The following is a 21,028-nucleotide window of genomic DNA, read 5'->3' on the forward strand; positions in this document are numbered from 1 at the left end:
GCTCAGTCATGTCTGACTCTGCGACCCCATGGACTGCAGCACGCCAGGCTTCCCTGCCCATCACCAACTCCTGGAGCCTACTCAAACTCATGTCTATCCTGTTGGTGATGCCATCCAACCATCCCATCCTCTGTCGTCCCCTTCTCCTCCCGTCTGCAATCTTTCCCAGCATCAGGGTCCTTTCCATTGAGTCCGTTCTTTGCATCAGGTGGCCAAAGTATTGGAGTTTCAGCTTCAGCATCAGTCCTTCCAATGAATATCCAGGACCGAGTTCCTTTAGGATGGACTGGTTGAATCTCCTTGCAGTCCAAGGGACTCTCAAGAGTCTTCTCCAACACCACATAAAAGGCATAAGCAAACTCAATTATCAAGGCACTAAATAATCCTTGATCTCCAACAGATCATAGTTAAAAACTCAACCAAGGTTAAGATTTTAAGAGTTCCATGGTGATCAAGATGATGTTTCCGTGGAGAAAGGCTGTCATCAGTCAGGCAGCATGCCAAAATCACCACCATTACCCAACATACTGTATTTAAAGCACTATCTCTCCTTGGAGAATCCTGTTTAGATACAAATCTTTTCCTGGGGGGTATAACACATTAAGGTACAATCAGTTCAGTTCAGTTCAGCCGCTCAGTCGTGTCCAACTCTTTGAGACCCCAAGAATCGCAGCATGCCAATACCTATTGCCAAATGGGAATTAGATGATCAAAAATGAGTAAGTGCATATAAAAGCAGGGCAAGGCAACCCAGTTAACCATGAGAGTCATTATGAGTCTGAAAAAACTTGAGATGCCAAAGCATCAGGTTCATTACCAGTAGGGACCAAAGAGTGTTAAGAGGTAAAAAGACACTGTTGTCAAGACAAATTGTCTCCATCACTTATTAGCTGCTTTACCCTTATTACATAATCTTTGCTGTGCTGTTTTCTCATCTGCAAAATGATGAGTAATCATCTAACCATACCTGCTTGATAGTACTGATGTGAGATATAAATGAACAGTCCATTTAAAAATATTTATTACTATACAGCTAAGCATGTGCAGATACCATAGTGTTAGCTATTCTTTGGTGCTATCTGGGCTGGATGGTAGGCTATGGAATGAGCCCTCTGAGGACCTTACAGAACTAAGAGCATATCGGGCAGAAGACTGCTCTGCCAGACTGCTCAGGCTGGGCAAGCTTAGATGTGCTTAGTTGCTCAATCACGTCCAATTCTTTGTGATCCTTTGGACTGTAGCCCACCAGGTCCATCCATGGGATTTTTCCCACAAGCATACTGGAGTAGGTAAGCCTAGATGGAAAAATTCAAATATGTTTTTAAATATGAACCAGCCTAGAAGTCACTTACTAGCGAAGAGTCACCTACAGTGGAGGTAGATGACCTAGTAGAAAGAAGGAAGCCTGGAGTCAGACAGATTCAAGTTTGAATCCTTGAATTCAAACCAGCTACATGCTTTTGAACAAATCACTTGTTCTATCCCAGCTGAATTTTCCTGACCTGTAAAATGAAGTTAATGACAAACCTCATCAAGATCGTGAGGATCAGATGAGTCAGAGCCTGTCAACGTCTAGCCAAAGGCTATTCACAGAACTCCCAGGAGCCCAGGGTTCTACCACAGTGTATGTGTGGGGAAGGAGGGTGTCCTTAGACTGGTTCCTAATCCCAGTTTTGACCAAGGCATTTTTCTTTACTCTTTCTTCTTTCTTTCTTTTTAAAATTATTGTTATTGGTTTTCCTTATCAGTGTTTTGTGGAAGATTTTGTCTTCCCAATGTTTTGTTCCCTGCCCCCCAAAACCACTGGCCTGGCAAAGAGTGTTTACCTAATAGGCTTCAAAATTTGCAAGGTTTAAATGAGATAATCCATAGAATGCTTAGCACAGTTGTGAAATGAAAACATCTCCTGCCATATCAATAAACAAGAAATATCATAGCCAACAGCAATTTCTGGCCTCCAAATGTGAATGAAAGTGAAAGTGTTAGTCGACCTCATGGACTGTAGTCCACCAGGCTCCTCTGTCCATGGAATTTTCCAGGCCAGAATACTGGAGTAGGTTGCATTCCCTTCTCCAGGGGATCTTCCCATACCAGAGATTGAACCAGATTCTTTACCTTCTGAGCCACCAAGGAAGCCAAATGTGAATGAGGACTACTAAAACTGTGACCTAGCCAAACCCTCCACCTCGCTCCCTGCCCCACTGAGGAGCTGGGGGAAATGAAGCAGCTATCTACCACTCCTCAAGACGAACAAGGAAACAGGATTTGGCTCCAGATAGCTGAGGTGCATAAGAACAGAATAAATTCAGTGAGCCCAGAGGCTTGCAGGTAGATGTAAGAGATGTGGGTTCAATCCCTGGGTCAGGAAGATCCACTGGAGGGCATGGCAACCCACTCCAGTATTCTTGCCTGGAGAATCCCATGGACAGAGGAGCCTAGTGGGTTACGGTCCCCAGGGTCACAAAGAGTCAGACATGACTGAAGTAACTTAGCAGCAGAGGCTTGCATCTTCTCAAGCGTAGATTGCTAAATTCCTTAACTTGATATCTGATCTCTGATGTTCAGACTACCTGCTCCCTTTGTTGTAAACTTGTATATAGCCTGACTCCCCTTCCACCTTCTTGGAACAGTTTTCTCAGAGCTACTGAGATGCTGTCTCTGTGGGGCTGAGAGTCCTAAACATTCCCACCAAATAAAATAACTCTCTACTTTCAGGTTGTGACTGTATTTTTTAGTGGACACAGTGGCTGTCACTTAGTGAGTATTAAATAAATGTCACATATTCTATTTCTTGTTCTTTTGGTAAATGCTTGGTTAACACAAACGCTTAGGGTGATCACGCACCTGATTTGCTTGGGACAGACCCGGTTTACTCCTGCTGTTCTGGTCTAATTATTAATAAAGCCTCCTTTTCACCCTCAGAAGTACGTTGGTTTAGACAAACTATCTTTTCACTCTAATTATGCCCCGCTTTGGAAGAAAGTCACTTCTATTGCAAAACTGGTGTTGGGTGCAAGGCTCTGATTTCTTTGAGGCCACAGAATATGAACAGTGTGCATGGCCAGGCCAGAAAGAACTCAGACCAACTGCCCTTCCAGAAATGTCAGATAACTCAAGTCACATCAGCCCTGCCAAACACAAAAATCCATATCATCTTGGTCTCCATGCACAAAAGCACGTAGCCATGTCAGCAGAGAGTAATCTCAGGTTAGAAGGGAAAAAACTATATTTTTTTTCCCCTTTGCTCCTGGGAGGGTGTGTTGAAAAAAAGAAAAAAAAAAAACAACCCTGCCAGATGCCCAGGAGAGAGATTTGGTTTTTAACATGTTAAAATTGTGACCTTTTGTGACTATTAACTCACACATACAAAGAGCAACAAGCCTTTCCTGCTGCACCGCCCAGCGCGTATCCGGTCTAATCAGTAGACAGAAGAAATTCTGCAGCAGTGACTCATTTCTGGGCTAACAATGGAACTGACGCTCCTTGGCTTTTTATTATTTTCGAATCTGGAATTCTTTTGGTAAAGTTTGGTACAGTAAATTTAGAACAAAAGGTGTGGATGATAATGTGCCTCCTGGGTAAAGCTCTTATAGCTTGGGCATGAGTCAAACACAGCTAACGTTTGGAGCTGAACTCGGGGTATCTTGGACAGATGTTTTCTCCATGTCTAAACACCATGTCATTTCAAGGACTGAGAATGTAAACTAAATGTTTTGATTGATTCTGACCAGGTATTTTGAATGTGGACGTTTTCTCTACAGATTATTTGTAGGGCATAAAAGCCAACACAAGTCAAATGATAATTTAATGCCCTAGCAGATCTTGAGTTCCCCACATTTTTTTTTCCTTAAAGCTGGTCAGTTTTCTTCTGAACATCCAGGTTAACACTCAATTGAATCCTAGCTGAGAAGAAGGAAAAGGTTGTCCTGACAACCACTTGGAAGATTCGGTTAGCATAATCTGTTTTACAAGAGGACATCTTGTTATGGCCTAGGAACTGTGATGTCAAGGAAATCCAAACCAGGTTTTAAGCTTTATCTTCAAGTGTTCTTAAAATAAGTAAACTAAAGTGTTCAATTCCTGATCTTCCAATGAGATTGTTGAAATTCACTAATTAAGGGGATCTCTGTGATGAGTCGGGATTGCAAAAGGATATGGTTCAATGCAAGACAAAAGTTAATAAAAAAAAATACTAAGAGGTGGAAATTTTAGCTTTGGAATTATTTTAACCAAGTTTTGGAAACAAAGAATTTTCTGGGGACACATATTAGCTAAGGAAACTGATGGCATATGTATTCCTCCTCTTAGGTTGTTATAGTTTTAAAAAACCCATCAAACTAAAGTGATTAATCAAAACATTTAAACAATGATATGACGCACACTGGAAGCATTTTTCTATCCTGTCTGGGAAGCCACAAGTAAGGACTTTGCATGTCATTACAATTTAAGGTCCCCAAGGTAAGGATGTACAAAGACAACTGCAGATTTCACTACTGACTCTCAAAAGGGAGGATTAGACAGATTGTTTCCTGTTTCTGGGGAAGGAAAAAAGGGGGGAGGGGGGAGAAGAAAAAAAAAAGGCTTTGAGATCACAAATTATTTTATGTGTTTCACTTCCCAAACTCTGTTTTCAAGTTCTTCCAGAGTTCAGAGGTGCCAAGTGGGATGAAAAGAAATACAATGAGGAAAAAATTGCCTGACGTCAGCCTGCAATGGAGCACATTTCTTTCCTCCCTGCCTAGATGTCTTTTGATGGTCACATATGGCTCCTTAGCCATTCTCCATAAGCATATGAGGCAGTCTGTGAGTATCCTAGGCCATTTTATTACTAGGTATTATTATTTCTTTTAAAGGACAAGTATCTCTCATACTCAATGTGTAAATGACCTTCATCACTATCTCACAGCACAAAAACATCGTATGAAGTGAAAGCTGCTCAGTCATATTCGACTCTTTGTGAGCCCATAGACTATATAGTCCACGGAATTCTCCAGGCCAGAATACTGGAGTGGGTAGCTCCTCCCTTCTTCACAGGATCTTCCTGACCCAGGAATAGAACCCAGGTCTCCTGCATTGCAGGCAGATTCTTTACTGGCTGAGCCACAAGGGAAGTCCAAGAATACTGGAGTGAGTAGCCTATCTCTTCTCCAGGGAATCTTTCCAACCCAGGAACTGACCTGGGGTGTCCTTCAGTGCAGGCAGATCCTTTACCAGCTGAGCTACCAGGGAAGCCCAAAACATGGTATCAGTTCAGTCAGTCAGTTCAGTCACTCAGTCGTGTCCGACTCTTTGCGACCCCATGAACTGCAGCATGCCAGGCCTTCTGTCCATCACCAACTCCCGGAGTTCACTCAGACTCATGGCCATGGAGTCAGTGATGCCATCCAGCCATCTCATCCTCTGTCGTCCCCTTCTCCTCCTGCCCCCAATCCCTCCTAGCATCAGAGTCTTTTCCAATGAGTCAACTCTTCGCATGAGGTGGCCAAAGTACTGGAGTTTTGGCTTTAGCATCATTCCTTCCAAAGAAATCCCAGGGCTGATCTCCTTCAGAATGGACTGGTTGGATCTCCTTGCAGTCCAAGGGACTCTCAAGAGTCTTCTCCAACACCTCAGTTCAAAAGCATCAATTCTTCGGTGCTCAGCCTTCTTCACAGTCCAACTCTCACATCCATACATGACTACTGGAAAAACCATAGCCTTGACTAGACGGACCTTTGTTGCAAAAGTAATGTCTCTGCTTTTGAATATAGGTTGGTCATAACTTTCCTTCCAAGGAGTAAGCGTCTTTTAATTTCATGGCTGCAATCACCAGCTGCAGTGATTTTGGAGTATACGTAAGCCTAAATGAATCTCTTATAGCAGGCTCTAAATATGGTGAAATCTGGTTGGTTTAGTTTTAATAGCAACTGGAATTCTTAATTAGGTGGTATCGTCACAACAACTTAGTTATATTTAAATAAGATAATAAGGGCTTTCTAAGTAATAAAATAGGATAATTTATAAGCACTATGATATTCAAAGTATAACCATCAGGTTGAGGTCCATGAAATATTCTACTCTTAAAAAGAGATCTTTGCACCAAAACAGGTTGGAGACCTCTGATAAGTACCACTTCTCCTTCTACATATGGAGACTCAGAGGCCTAGAGTGACAAGTGGTCACACAGGAAATTAGGGGCAGAGCTAGGACAAGCTTCAGGCTCCTTGACATCTGCTCCAGCAGTCCCTGCCACCTCTTTCTCTAGTTGTTGCCTGCTTCCCATCTCACCAGTGTGTGCGTGTATGTGTGTGTGTGCATGTGTGCACACGCATGCTCAGTCCCTCAGTCGTGCCTGACTCTTTGCAACCCCATGGACTGCAGCCCATCAGCCTCTCCTGTCCATGGGTTTCCCAGGCAAGAATACTAGAGCGGGTTGCCATTTCCTACTGTAGGGGATCTTCCCACGTCAGGGACAGAGCCCCCGTCTCTTGTGTCTTCCTGCATTGGCAGGCAGATTCTCTACCACTGTGCCACCTGGGAAGCCCTGAGATGCAGCAGCCAGTGCTCTGTCCCAACTGCCTGTTACTGACTTCATCTTTTAATCACAAATGAACACAGTGGCAATGAAGGAATGATCCACGAATGCACTTCTAAATAAAACACCTATGGATGCCCAGCACTGAATTTGAACTCCCATTTGGAAAAAAAAAATCCTATTTTAGTTCAAAATATGCTCAAAAGTATTATTAATAGGAGAATCACAGACTCATGAATCTTCAGGGAGAACTATAGCATCTATTAATAGATGTTGCCTCAAAGCCAATAAAAATAATGTCTTGCCAGAGAATGAGGAATCCACCAAATGGCTTTGTCACTGTTGTTACACTGGAAGCATCCATTCAGCATAACACACGCATCTCTAAATCAGACCATTTGAATGTACTGCTAAAATGCAGACTTGTGATCTGAGTACAAATTGCCTGTTTATGTTATGTTGAATAACAATGATCAAGCATTGTCATTACTTTTTTGTTTTCTTTTGATCAGGTTTTTGATCCTACTCAATGCTCAGACTCTTGATTTATCAGTCATGTAACCCATTTCCAGTATCCAAATCACTTTTTTTCTTTGCTGTTAGCCAGGCCTTGGGCTTCTCAGAGGAGGCAGGTAAAACTGGTGGGGGATAAACTATAAAGAAGATGTAGTGTCCAGCTTTGGATCACTAGTGGATAGAGGCTGTTGTTAAAAAAGGTATGAGAGGATAGGAAAATTCTGGTGGAGCTTGAACTCTCAAGAGTTCAAAATATTAGCCTTATGATATATTGACTCCATCTTTCATAGCCCTTTTATACTAAGCTAGATGCTCCAATTAGTCAGTCCTGCCCTTTCCTTCAGAGAAGGCGATGGCACCCCACTCCAGCACTCTTGCCTGGAAAATCCCATGGGCGGAGGAGCCTGGTCGGCTGCAGTCCATGGGGTCGCAAAGAGTCAGACACGACTGAGAGACTTCACTTTCACTTTCCACTTTCATGCATTGGAGAGGGAAATGGCAACCCCCTCCAGTGTTCTTGCCTGGAGAATCCCAGGGACGGGGGAGCCTGGTGGGCTGCCATCTATGGGGTCGCACAGAGTCGGACACGACTGAAGTGACTTAGCAGCAGCAGCAGCAGCCCTTTCCTTTCACCTTTTTAATGGTCTCCTCCCAGGCTCACATTCCTCTGCCATCTCTAGTTTTCTCTTTGGCACTAAACTTTGGAAAGAACAGCTTATATTTATTATTTTATAATTTCTTTCCCTTTCATTTAGATAGTCTTGGGAAGTGTTATGTGGTCAAATAAATGTGAAAGAGCGCTTCAAGTAAGTGAAATGGATTACCATGCTGGGGGATGCTTCGTATCCTTCAATACTTTAATACTTTTTGTGACTATCCAGGTGGAGACGGGTTCTAAGAAACATAGCATACAGATTTTTTCCTCAAAATTGAGAAACTTTTATTTATTTATTTATTTTCTGCCTGAGTATAGGCTAATCTGTACTGTAGCTAATCTGACATGTAGCAGGTTCTCAGAGTTTAACTAATCATTAAAACGCGACCTGAGGGACTTCCCTGCTGGTCCAGTGGTTAAGAATCCACCTGCCAACACAGGGGACATGGTTCGATCCCTGGTCCAGAAAGATTCCACGTGGCTCAGGGCAATGAAGCCTGTGCACCACAACTCCTGAGCCAGTATGCTGCAGCTGCTGCAGTCTGCACACCTCACGCCCGTGCTCTGCAAGAAGAGAAGTTGCCGCAATGAGAAACCCAAGCACCACAACTAGAGAGAGTCCTGGAGCAGCAGTGAAGACCAAGTGCGGCCAAAAATAAAATAAAGAAATAGTTTTTAAAAACCTTTACCTAAAAAAAAGAGAGGCCCTGAAAAACATAGTCTGGAAAAATCTGTTAAGCAATCCATCTTGTTCTACCCAAAGTGGGGGCTTCCCAGGTGGTGCTAGTGGTAAAGAATCCACCTGCCAATGCAGGAGATGTAAGAGATACAGATTTGATCCCTGGGTGGGGAAGATCCCCTGGAGAAGGAAACGGCAACCCACTCCAGTATTTTTGCTGGGAGAATCCCATGGACAGGCAAGCGGAGCCTGGCAGGCTACAGTCCACAGGGTCACAGGGTTGGACACGACCGAGGCGACTCAGCATGCATGCATGCTCCCCAAGCACCTGAAGCGTGTTCAGCAGTAATGTTCAGTAAACCTTTGTCAAATACATGAACGCATGTGTGACTCAGGGGGACTGCTCGGAGCAGAGATCTTGGGTGACTGTTCCACAGCACACAGAATTCACACCCACTTACAAACACCCACCCTGAAATATCCCTTGACAGGGACGGCTCCATCGGTTTGACATGCTCAGTCACATCAGCCTCTCTCCCTGTGCTGGGGAAGACCCTGTATTGGTTTCATGCTCTGCTGTCACCATCTTGAAAGAGTTAATCATTTTTTCAAATAGGGCTCCACATTTTCATTTTTACTGGTCCCTGCAAATCAGGTAGCTGCTCTTGCCAGAGGTGTCTTCTGCCTCTCACCTTTGTAGTGCACAGAGCTGTCTGGCAGTCTCAATGGCAGAACCTCTTTGGGGCCCTCTCTTCAATTCCCTTCATCAAAACCTCAGCTCTGAATGCCTTCCTAATGTGTGGACTTACACTCTCTAGCTAACATACCCTAAGCTGGAAAAGGCTAGGTCACCCTGTTTAATGTGTTAATGGCAACCCACTCCAGTGTTCTTGCCTGGAGAATCCCAGGGACGGGGGAGCCTGGTGGGCTGCCGTCTCTGGGGTCGCACAGAGTCGGACACGACTGAAGTGACTTAGCAGCAGCCAGGAAGATATAGGGGTTTCCCTGGTGGCTCAGAAGGTAAAGAATCTGCTTGCAATGCAAGAGACACGGGTTCAGTCCTTGAACTGGGATTATCCCTTGGAGAAGGGAATGGCTACTCACTTCAGTATTCTTGTGTGGAGAATCCCATGGACAGAGGAGGCTGGTAGGCTATAGTCCATGGGGTCTCAGAGAGTGGACATGACTGAGTGACTAACACATACACACTTCTCACCTCTCAACTCTAGGCTCAAGAAACTTTAAAAGAATAGCTCTTTAAACAAAAAGATTGGCTCTCTAATAGTAGTGTTTTAGACATTTGCCACACAGAGATATTTTAGGCACCCTCTATAGATAGATATTTTGGAATGAGGCAACATCGATAGCTATGTTCCTGAAATTATATTCTTAAGACAACTGCTGACAATATCACTCTATTCATGAAACAGCTGTCCTTCATGTTAACCATTGTTTTAAAAATTGTGGTGTCACTGCATTTTTCACTGACAAAGAATTTTCAAAGAGCTATGTTTTTGTCTAGCAATTTTGCAATAAACATATTCCAAAAACTTATTTACTTTTAATCAAGAGTCATACCTTGAGTTAGAAATCAGAAGTTCCAGATGCCAAAGAGGTCTACTTTGCCAATTTTCTTAGCTAAATGTTATCAGACTTATTTTTAAAAAATGAGGCTAAAGAATATCTCTTTTCTGACTCTTGTGTTCATTTTTGGAGTTAAATGAGATGTACTTTGATGACTATGGTGGAATGGTCACGCTTAAATAAATCTCTGTAATTAATAGCACATTTGGGAATGTCTGAAGACACACCCCAAACTGAAGGTAAGGATGACCACAGAGACCAGGATTGCAGACAGGTTTGAAAAACTGATGAAGAACAATAAGCTGCAAAAGCAGGAGGGCAGACATTCAGATTTTCTAAAGCCAGTTTTCCATTTACTGACATAAGTTAAAACATGGTCAACAGCAGCAGTCACCTACAAATCGGGATTTTGAAAATGAAATATGACAATAAATGGATGAAATAATGAAGCAAGACACAAGAAGTATTGGAAGAAGTTGGATGAGGTCAAAGAAAAGAGTGAGGTTTTCTGTTTTGCTTTTTATAACAACTAAGAAAGTGCAAATTGTACTCATCTCACATGCTAGCAAAGTAATGCTAAAATTTTTCACATGCTAGCAAAGTAATGCTCAAAATTCTCCAAGCTAGGCTTCAACAATATGTGAATCCGAGAACTTCCAGATGTTCAAGCTGGATTTAGAAAACGCAGAGAACCAGAGATCAAATTGCCAACACCCATTTGAACATAGAAAAGCAAAAGAATTCCAGAAAACATCCACTTCTGTTTCATTGACTTAACTAAAGCCTTTGATTGTGTGGATCACAACATACTGTAAAAAATTCTTCAAGAGATAGGAATATCTGACTACCTTACCTGCCTCCTGAGAAACCTGTATGCAAGTTAAGAAGCAACAGTTAGAACTGAGCATGGAAGAACAGACTGGTTCCAAATTGGGAAAGGAGTATGTCAAGGGAGTATTGTCACCCTGCTTATTTAACTTATATGCAGATACATCATGTGAAATGCTGGGCTGGATGAAGCACAAGCTGGAATCAAGATTGCTGGGAGAAATATCAATAACCTTAGATATGCAGATGACACTACCCTTATGGCAGAAAGTGAAGAGGAACTAAAGAGCCTCTTGATGAAAGTGAAAGTGAAGTCACTCAGTCATGTCTGACTCTTTGCGACCCCTTGGATTGTAGCCTACCAGAATCCTCCGTCCATGGGATTTTCCAGGCAAGAGTACTGGAGTGGGTTACCATTTCCTTCTCCAGGGAATCCTCCCGACTCAGGGATTGAACCCTGGTCTCCTGCATTGGAGGCAGACGGTTTACTGTTTGAGCTACCAGGGAAGTCCTGATGAAAGTGAAAGGAGAGTGAAAAAGCTGGCTTAAAACTCAACATTCAAAAAAGTAAGATCATGACGTCTGGTCCCATCACTTCATGGTAAATGGGAAAAAAATGGAAACAGTGACAGACTTCATTTTCTTGGGCTCCAAAATCACTGCAGATGATGACTGCAGCCATGAAATTAAAAGATGTTTGCTCCTTGGAAAAAAAGCTATGACAAACATAGACAGCATATTAAAAAGCAGAGACACTAATTTTCCAACAAAGGTCCGTCTAGTCAAAGCTATGTTTTTTTCCAGTAGTCATGTATGGATGTGAGAGTTGGACCATAAAGAAGGCTGAGCACTGAAAAACTGATGTTTTTGAACTGTGCTGTTGGAGGAGACTCTTGAGAGTCCCTTGAACTGTAAGGAGATCCAAACAGTCCATTCTAAAGGAGACCAGTCCTGAATATTCATTGGAAGGACTGATGCTGAAACTGAAGCTCCAATACTTTGGCTACCTGATATGAAGAACTGACTCACTTGAAAAGACCTTGATGCCAGGAAAAGATTGAAGGCAGTTGGAGAAGTGAACGACAGAAGATGAGATGGTTGGATGGCATCACTGACTCAACTGACATGAGTTTGAGCAAGTTCTAGGAGACAGTGCAGGACAGGGAAGCCTGGTGTGCTGCAGTCCATGGGGTTGCAAAGAGTCAGACACGGCGGAGCGACTGAACAAAGGAAGTTCACAAGAGAAGGAAGAAACAAGAAAATCTATGTTAATCCAAAGAATGTTCAAACTACCACACAATTGCACTCATCTCACATGCTAGCAAAGTAATGCTCAAAAGTTTCCAAGCCAGGCTTCAATAGTACATGAACTGTGAACTTCCAGATGTTCAAGCTGGATTTAGAAAAGACAGAGGAACCAGAGATCAAATGCCAACATCCACTGAATCATAGAAAAAGCAAGAAAATTCTAGAAAAACATCTACTTCTGCAGATCAAACAAACTGTGGAAAATTCAAGAGACGGGAATAGCAGACTACCTTATCTGCCTGCTGAGAAATCTGTATGTAGGTCAAGAAGCAACAGTTAGAACCAGACATGGAACAACAGACTGGTTCCAAATTGGGAAAGGAGGTATATTGTCAAAGCTGTATATTGTCACCCTGCTTATTTGACTTATATGTAGACTACATCATGGGAAATGCTGGGCTGGATGAAGCACAAGCTGGAATCAAGATTGCTGGGAGAAATATCAATAACCTCAGATATGGAGATGATACCACCCTTATGGCAGAAAGTGAAGAGGAACTAAAGAGCCTCTTGATGAAAGTGAAAGAGGAGAGTGAAAAAGTTGGCTTAAAACCCAACATTTAAAAAAAGAACCATTAAAAAAAAAGTATGCCACATAAAAAAGTATATGCAAATGTTTATAGTAGCCTTATTCACAGTAGAAAAATAAAATATTGTATATCTATGCAATGGAATACTATTTAGCAATAAAAAGAAATGAAGTATTGATATATGCTACAACATGGGTAAATCTTGAAAAGATCATGGTAAGTGAAATAAACCAGTCACAAAAGACAAAAAAACAAACAAACCCCAAACTCAACATTAAAAAAAGTAAGATCATGACATCTAGTCCCATCACTTCATGGCAAATAGATGGGAAAACAATGGAAACAGTGACAGACTTCATTTTCTTGGGCTCCAAAATCACTGCAGATGGTGACTGCAGCCATGAAATTAAAAGATGTTTACTCCTTGGAAGAAAAGCTTTGAAAAACCTAGATAGCATATTAAAAAGCAGAGACATTACTTTTCCAACAAAGGTCCATCTAGTCAAAGTTATGGTTTTCCCAGTAGTCGTGTATGGATGTGAGAGTTGGACTATAAACAAAGCTGAGTGACAAACAACTGATGCTTGGTTTTGGAGAAGACTCTTGAGAGTCCCTTGGACTGCAAGGAGATCCAACCAGTCAATCCTGAAGGAAATCAGTCCTGAATATTGATTGGAAGGACTTGCTGAAGCTCAAGCTCAAATACTTTGGCCACCTCATGTGAAGAAGTGACTTACTGGAAAAGACCTTGATGCTAGGAAAGATGGAAGGCAGAAAGCAAAGGGAACGACAGAGGATGAGATGGTTGGATGGCATTGCTGACTCAATGGACATGAGTTTGAGCAAGCTCTGGGAGTTGGTGATGGACAGGGAGGCCTGACGTTCACGGGGTCGCAAAGAGTTGGACATGACTGAGTGACTGAACCAACCAATGTTAATCCTAAGAAGGAAGGAAGGCAAAGAAAAGACTTTCCAAGGAAAATTTCAAGGAGATGATATGCTTCACAGACAACAGAAGCAGCTGCTTACGATTTATGTAGGAGGGATCTTGATGAATAAATCAGTTAGTATGATTTCGAGACATGTATTGGCAGTAATTCAAATCCAGGGGGTAGGGAACCTATAGAGTTTAGATCAGCAGAGAAGTGGAATGTTTTGAAACTCCTACCTGGAACAAAATGACAAGCCTTGTGGGAAGACCTTGGTATTTATGGGAGGCCAAGGCTAAATTTTCTGCCTATTTGCTTTAGGAAGGAAGGAGTCGATGAGAGGAGGCATTGTGATATGGTTTAAAAAATGTATTTGTGATTTTGTTCAAAGTTAGAGGACAATTTGGCAGACTTGACAGAGTAAAGTGATTGGGAAGTAGAAACCAAGGTGGATGTCAGGCTACAGAAGCAGGTAGGGGAGGAGGGATATAGGGGTGGGTGAATAGACAAGATCTAAGAGGCACAAGAGCCTAAACAATGAACAAACCAAGCTCCCTTTATTCAAGGTGTTGTTTCAAATAGAGTCAGATCAAGTGCACCGATGTGAACTGGAGTCCCCAGGGATCTGTGGATCCCATGAAGGAGCCTTGTTTACAGAAGCACAAAGCAGAAGAGATTACAGTCACTGCAAGAGCAGCTCCAGGCTGAGTGGGTGCTGTCCCTCACTCTCTAAGGTAGGGTCTCTCTTCTCGGTGAAGGTAGGTCCCAGAAGTGGGTGCTGTCCCTCACTCTCTAAGGTAGGGTCTCTCTTCTTGGTGAAGGTAGGTCCCAGAGTCTGAAGTGAAGCAGATGAATCCTATTCCAGCTGGGCTGCGTAGTAGTGGATAGAAACAAGGCGCTTTCAGGAAACTGAGACAGTAAATGTAAGAGGAGGGGACAGAGAATTGGAGCTGATCTCACGCACAACATTTTTGGCAGCTGTTACATGTGAGGATTCCTAGGTGGCGCTAGTGGTAAAGAACCTGCCTTATAATGCAGGAGACAGGAGAGACTCGGGTTCTATCTCTCTGTTGGAAAGATCTCCTGGAGCAGGGTATGGCGACTCAATCCAGTATTCTTGCCTGAATCCCATGGACAGAGGAGCCTGGCGGGCTACAGTCCATGGGGTCACAAAGAGTCATGACTCTTTGACTGAAAGACACGACTGAAGCAACTTAGCATGCATGGAAAGGCAGAAGTGGGGAAGAGGGTAGAGAGAGGGTAAGAAACCTGACTAGGGGACTTCCCTGGTGGTCTGCTGGTTAAGACTTCCAATGCAGAGTATGTGGGTTCAATCCCTGGTCAGGGAGTTAAGATCCCACATGCCTCACAGCCAAAAAACCAGAACGTAAACAACAGAAACAATATTATAATAAATTCAGTAAGAATTCAAAAAAGAAAGAAACCTAGACCAAGTGTTCTCCTCAGTACATCACAGGTGTAATCTCATCTTACTCTTACCACAACCCTGTGAGGTATATATTATTATTTCCATTTTACATATGCATGCCCAGGTTCTCGCTGTATCTATTGATAATAACTGTGGCTAACCTTGGTTACATGCTTATGTGCCAGCCACTTTACAGATTACCTTTTAATCCTTATAAAAACATAAGAATTAGATATTATTATTACTTCCATTTTTCCAGATGAAAAAATCAAGGCAAGGAGAAGTCCTGTAACTTGCCCAAGGGCACACAACCAGGCAATGGTAGGAGCCAGGATGCAAAACCAGGCAGTCTGTTTACAGAGTCCATAATTGTAATCACCATGGGTAACAGCCTCTAACAAGCCAGTCAGAGTTAAGAGAAAAATAGAGGGAAGATAACACTTACAAAGATGGAGAAATGATTATTTAATAGGAAAGAAAGAAGGATAGCGATGAGGAGGGAAAACCTCATCCCGAAAGGGAATTTGAGTGTTTAATTTTTAGAGATCGGAGAGGCTTTGTTGATGATTTTAGTAATAATGAAGATGACAGTAACAAAGTGAACATTTATTGGAAGGCTTCCTATGTGCCTTTATATCTATTTTCTCATTGAATTTTCAGAATAATTCTTTTGTCTGTATTGAAATTGCAGGACCTCGTACAGAGTAGCAGCTCAATAAATATTTATTGTGTGACTCTTAAAATGTGACTTTTGTGGTCTCACTTTTAGGAAACTCTAGGTCATAGGGCTAAATTCTAGGAGGCTCAGCTTCTGTGACTCTCGTGTTTTATTACCTCACAGCATTTATCTGTCTGAAATTATCCTGTTTATTTCCTTGCTGTTTATTATCTCTTCTCTCTCACTGTTAGCGTGTAAACTCTAGGAGAGCAGAGCCTCACTCACGTTGTTTCAGTACTTGCAGCATCCAGAACAATGCCTTGCAGTTAGAAGGTGGTTGCTACACACTTGCCGTATGAATGAAGAGAACCCACAGCTGAGCTTTCGAGACAACTCTTCTCCCACAACAGCACAGTGGACTCTAGAACAGGCAGGTCCTCTGCTCACGTGATTGCAAGCACCTTCCTCTGTGCCTGTGTTCAGTGAGCATCTGTTCACTTTCTCTGTCACTCGCCTGTCATTCACTCAACTGCTCATTTTCCCAGCTTTAGTTTTGGAGCGAGCAAGAAAAGAAATTGCTTGTTTGTTCTGTTTTCAGTGCAGAAACAGAGACCATCACAAAGGTTATCAAACCATCTGTACCTGAAAATGACTTTCACCACACACCCATTAGGAGGATGACTACTACTACGAAACAACAAAGTTGGAATCCCTGTATGCTGTTGACGGGAATGTAAATGGTACAGCTTCTATGGAAACCAGTGTGGCATTCCTTGGAAAATTAAAAATATTACCGTCTGCTCTAGCCTTGTCACTTCTGAGTATAGACCCTAAAGAATCTCAAGTAGCTATTTGTGCACTTGCAGCATTAGTCACAGCAGCCAAAAGGTGGCAGCAAGTTAAGAGCCCATGAACAGACAGCTGGATAGAGAAAATACGGTATATACATACAATGGAATATTATTCAGCCTTAAAAAGGAAGGAAATTATGACACATGCTACAATATGGATGAATCTTGGAGATATCATGCTAAGTGAAATAAGCCAGTAACAAACACACAAATACCATATGATTCCACTTATATGAGGCCCCTAGAGAGTCAAATTCAAAGAGTCAGAAGGTGAATGGTGGTTGCCAAGAAAATGGGTACAGAGCTTTGCAAGATGAAAAGACTTTAGAGATTGGTTGCACAACAATATGAATATACTTAACACTCGGAACTGTACTATTGAAAATGGTTAAGATGGTAAATTTTGTCACGTGCATTTTTCACAATTAGAAAAGGATCAGTGGAGAAAAAAGATGACTCTTGGTAGTATGGCATATGCCTCATTCTAAAGGAGCAAGATCCTAAAGTGAAGGACTCAGTGAATTCAAATGAAAATGCAAAGTCCCTGTGAAGGAACAGAGGTGGAAGTCTAAGCGCTACCACTATAAACAACCTGCATAAGGACAAGGAGGGTTAAGCACAAGCTCTTGGTTTTAGGTTCCTGAGGGTCAGTGTTGCAAATAACACTTTCTTTGATGACTTTTTAATATAATGTACATTCTTAAGCATTTTACACAAATCTTTATAGAGTTAGGAGTGTGATTAAATCCGATTGTGATGCTGCTGCTGCTCTGAAGCGTCTCGTTACATCCTGCCAACACTCACCTGTCCACGCGAAGCTGGCAGACGATGCTCAGCGCGTCCACAACTCCTTCTTCTCTCAACTGTCGACAGCCAATGGATGTAGCAATAAAACAGCCCGTCCTGCCTATCCCTGCACTGAAAAGAACAGACAGTGAATTAAAGGTGCAGGGAAAATAGAAGAGATTAAATATATCCCTTTAACATTGAAAACAACCATTAGGATCAATAATAATAATTATGATAATAGCAGCAGCTCTCGTGTACTGAGTGTACAAACCTGGCCCTCTGCTATGAGCTGCAAAAGCATTCTTCCTTTTAGGTCTAAGAAGGAGGATGAATAGGATGGAGGGAGGTGGTGGGTGGAAAGAATAGTGAAAAAGGTACCAGTTGTTCTACAAAGAAGAACTAGGGCCTGAAATTTAGTAAGGTATGGGCAGTAGCAAGGAGGGGAAAGACCTACATACATCACAAAAGTGAGCATGGAGGAGTGGAGCTGAACAGTGAGAAAAGCAAAAAGTCAAAGGTGACTCGCCTGGAGGACTGGAAGAATGGCAGTGTCATTGAGATGCAGTGGGAGTTCTGGAATGAGGTCTGATTTGGGGAAGAGAGTGGGGGCTTTGGTCCTGGATATAATAATGTGGCTGGGGCTTCCCTGGTGCCTCAGATGGTGAAGAATCCCCCTGCAATGCAGGAGACCCGGGTTCGACCCCTGGGTCAGGAAGATCCCCTGGAGAAGAGAATGGCAACCCACTCCAGTATTCTTGCCTGGCGAATTCCACAGAGGAGGCTGGTGAGCTATAGTCCATCGGGTCGCAAAGAGTTGGAAAAGACTGAGCGACTAGCACATACACATACTGATGTGAAAGATGTTAGTGAATAGCTGAAGATTCAGTTCAGGTTAGGAGAGAGGATGTGGCTAAAGGCACATGTTTCCAAGTCTTTTTTTTTTTTTTAAATCAAGGTAACAGCTGAACAGAAATATTACCTGTCATGGAAGGTTTACTCGTGAATCTCTTTAGATGGCAAGTTATCAACTTCACAAACTTTCTCTGTCTGTCTCTTTCCCTCTTTCAGCAATTTTAACCATCTTTATGTAAATTTCTCCCAAATCTACACTTAAGTTCCCCAAGTTCCTCCTAAACTCTAGATTAGCATTCCACCTCCTAGCTGGCACTTCTGCTGTTGCTATTTTACACTTGCTGCAGTTCAGTGTCTCTAAATTCAATGTATCTAAAACAGAATTAATTATCTTTTTCCTCAATGGCATTACCAAGCAGCCACAAGTTTTCCAGCCTAGAAATCTTGGAGCCATCTTCAACATCTCCCCCTCTCTCACTTCCCACATCCAGTCTGTTACCAATTCTTATGTTTTCCACCTCCACTGAGCTTTTGGGATCCATGCTTTTCTTTCTATAAACTGTGCTCACGTTTTTGAAATCTTACTTCATGATTAACGATGATCTCATCTTGGTTTCCAAGTCTCAAGACTCTTCCTGGGCTAATTCATGATATACACAGTTGCTAGGTTCATCTTTCTGAAATAGGAACCTGATCATATGACTCAATACTCAAAAACCGTAGGGGCTTCCCAGGTGGCTTGGTGGTAAAGAATCCACCTGCCAGTGCAGGTGATACAGGAGACACAGTTTCGACCCCTGGGTCAGGAAGAGCCTCTGGAGCAGGAAAGGGCAATCCACTCCAGTATTCTTGCCTGGAAAATTCCATGGACAGTGGAGTCTGGTGGGCTATACCCCAAAGGGTCACCATGAGTTGGACGTGACTGAACATACACGAGCACCAGCAAAAACTGCAGATGGTCACAGTACAGTGTCTAAGCATGCTTCCATGGTATTCATGCCTTATGTAATATGACTGGACGAACTTTCAAGCTTTTTGTCTTTCTGTTGTTGACTTTGTACCCTTTGTGGCATTGTTTTCGCTTGAATCTTTGCAAAACAACCTTTTCTTTTTGAATCTTCCTTTTTGAGTTAATGATATTTCTCCAGTCAGAAATGCCCACCCTACCACCTTTTAAAACCACAAACATTGGTCCTTTTTTCAAGATCCTGTTCAACAGTATTCCAACTTTTAGAGACTTTCTTCAAATCTCATAGTTTGAGTATAGCTCCCCTCTCAGCTCTCAAATATGGGCTTCCCTGATGACTCAGTGATAAAGAATCCTCCTGCCAATGCAGGAGGTGTGGCTTTGATTTCTGGGTTGGGGAGATGGCCTGGAGAAGGAAATGGCAACCCACGCCAGTGTTCTTGCCTGGGAAATCTCATTACAGAGGAGCCTGGTGGGCTACAGTCCATGGGGTCACAAAAGGTTGGACCAACTTAGCGACTGAACAACAACAGCAGCAGCACTCAAACAGCACTTATTTCTCAGACTTGGCACTTGTTTCCTGTTGAATATGAGTACAGAGGAATTCAGAGGAGGAATGTGTCCCTTTTAGCGTAAGTATCTATAGAGACTTTGTGTCAATAAAGAGATAGTACTTGAACTGTACCTTGTGAATGGCACGCATTTTGGTAATCATCAATGTCAGAGAATGTTCCATAGGTGAGGCTGGTATAGGGAAAAATTTGCAGCAGAACAGAAAATAAGATGTGTGACAATGAGTAGACTAGTTTGGTTAGAAAGAGAGAGTCACATTAGAGGAATAGTGGGAAAGAAGGCTGGGAAGGTACAGTGGGGTCTATAAAGGATTATAGAAAGCTAAGAACTTGTCTAAGGAGTGGTGGCTGCATGGGCACAGGAGGGCCTAGAGGAGCTCTCCCACGTTGAAGGTCAGGAAGGGCGGCGGTGAGGAGATAGCCCTCGTCCAAGGTAAGGAGCAGCGGCTGCGCTTTGCTGGAGCAGCCGTGAAGAGATACACCACACCCAAGGTAAGAGAAACCCAAGTAAGATGGTAGGTGTTGCAAGAAGGCATCAGAGGGCAGACACACTGAAACCATACTCACAGAAAACTAGTCAATCTAATCACACGAGGACCACAGCCTTGTCTAACTCAATGAAACTAAGCCATGCCCGTGGGGCAACCCAAGATGGGCGGGTCATGGTGGAGGGGTCTGACAGAATGTGGTCCACTGGAGAAGGGAATGGCAAACCACTTCAGTATTCTTGCCTTGAGAACTCCATGAACAGTATGAAAAGGCAAAATGATAGGATACTGAAAGAGGAACTCCCCAGGTCAGTAGGTGCCCAACACGCTACTGGAAATCTGTGGAGAAATAACTCCAGAAAGAATGAAGGGATGGAGCCAAAGCAAAAACAATACCCAGCTGTGGATGTGACTGGTGATAGAAGCAAGGTCCCATGCTGTAAAGAGCAATATTGCATAGGAACCTGGAATGTCAGGTCCATGAATCAAGGCAAATTGGAAGTGGTCAAACAAGAGATGGCAAGAGTGAACATCAACATTCTAGGAATCAGCGAACTAAAATGGACTGGAATGGGTGAATTTAACTCAGATGACCATTATATCTACTACTGTGGGCAGGAATCCCTCAGAAGGAATGGAGTAGCCATCATGGTCAACAGAGGAGTCTGAAATGCAGTACTTGGATGCAGTCTCAAAAACAACAGAATGATCTCTGTTCGTCTCCAAGGCAAACCATTCAATATCACAGTTATCCAAGTCTATGCCCCAACCAGTAATGCTGAAGAAGCTGAAGTCAAAAGGTTCTATGAAGACCTACAAGACCTTTTAGAACTAACACCCCAAAAAGATGTCCTTTTCATTATAGGGGACTAGAATGCA

The 21,028-nt window shown here is 42.7% G+C and overlaps 1 protein-coding gene across 1 annotated transcript in view; it reads right to left on the bottom strand.

The window, feature by feature from the left end:
• Positions 1-21,028, bottom strand: part of PTPRR (protein tyrosine phosphatase receptor type R) — a 273,565-nt gene that overhangs the window by 6,001 nt on the left and 246,536 nt on the right. Inside the window, exon 13 of the mRNA XM_040233466.1 lies at positions 17,286-17,399. Coding sequence (XP_040089400.1) covers positions 17,286-17,399 — 114 coding nt within the window. The remainder of the gene's footprint in view (positions 1-17,285; positions 17,400-21,028) is intronic.

This window comes from Oryx dammah, unplaced genomic scaffold, assembly GCF_014754425.2.
Source record: "Oryx dammah isolate SB20612 unplaced genomic scaffold, SCBI_Odam_1.1 HiC_scaffold_29, whole genome shotgun sequence".
Classification (NCBI taxonomy): Eukaryota; Metazoa; Chordata; class Mammalia; order Artiodactyla; family Bovidae; genus Oryx; species Oryx dammah.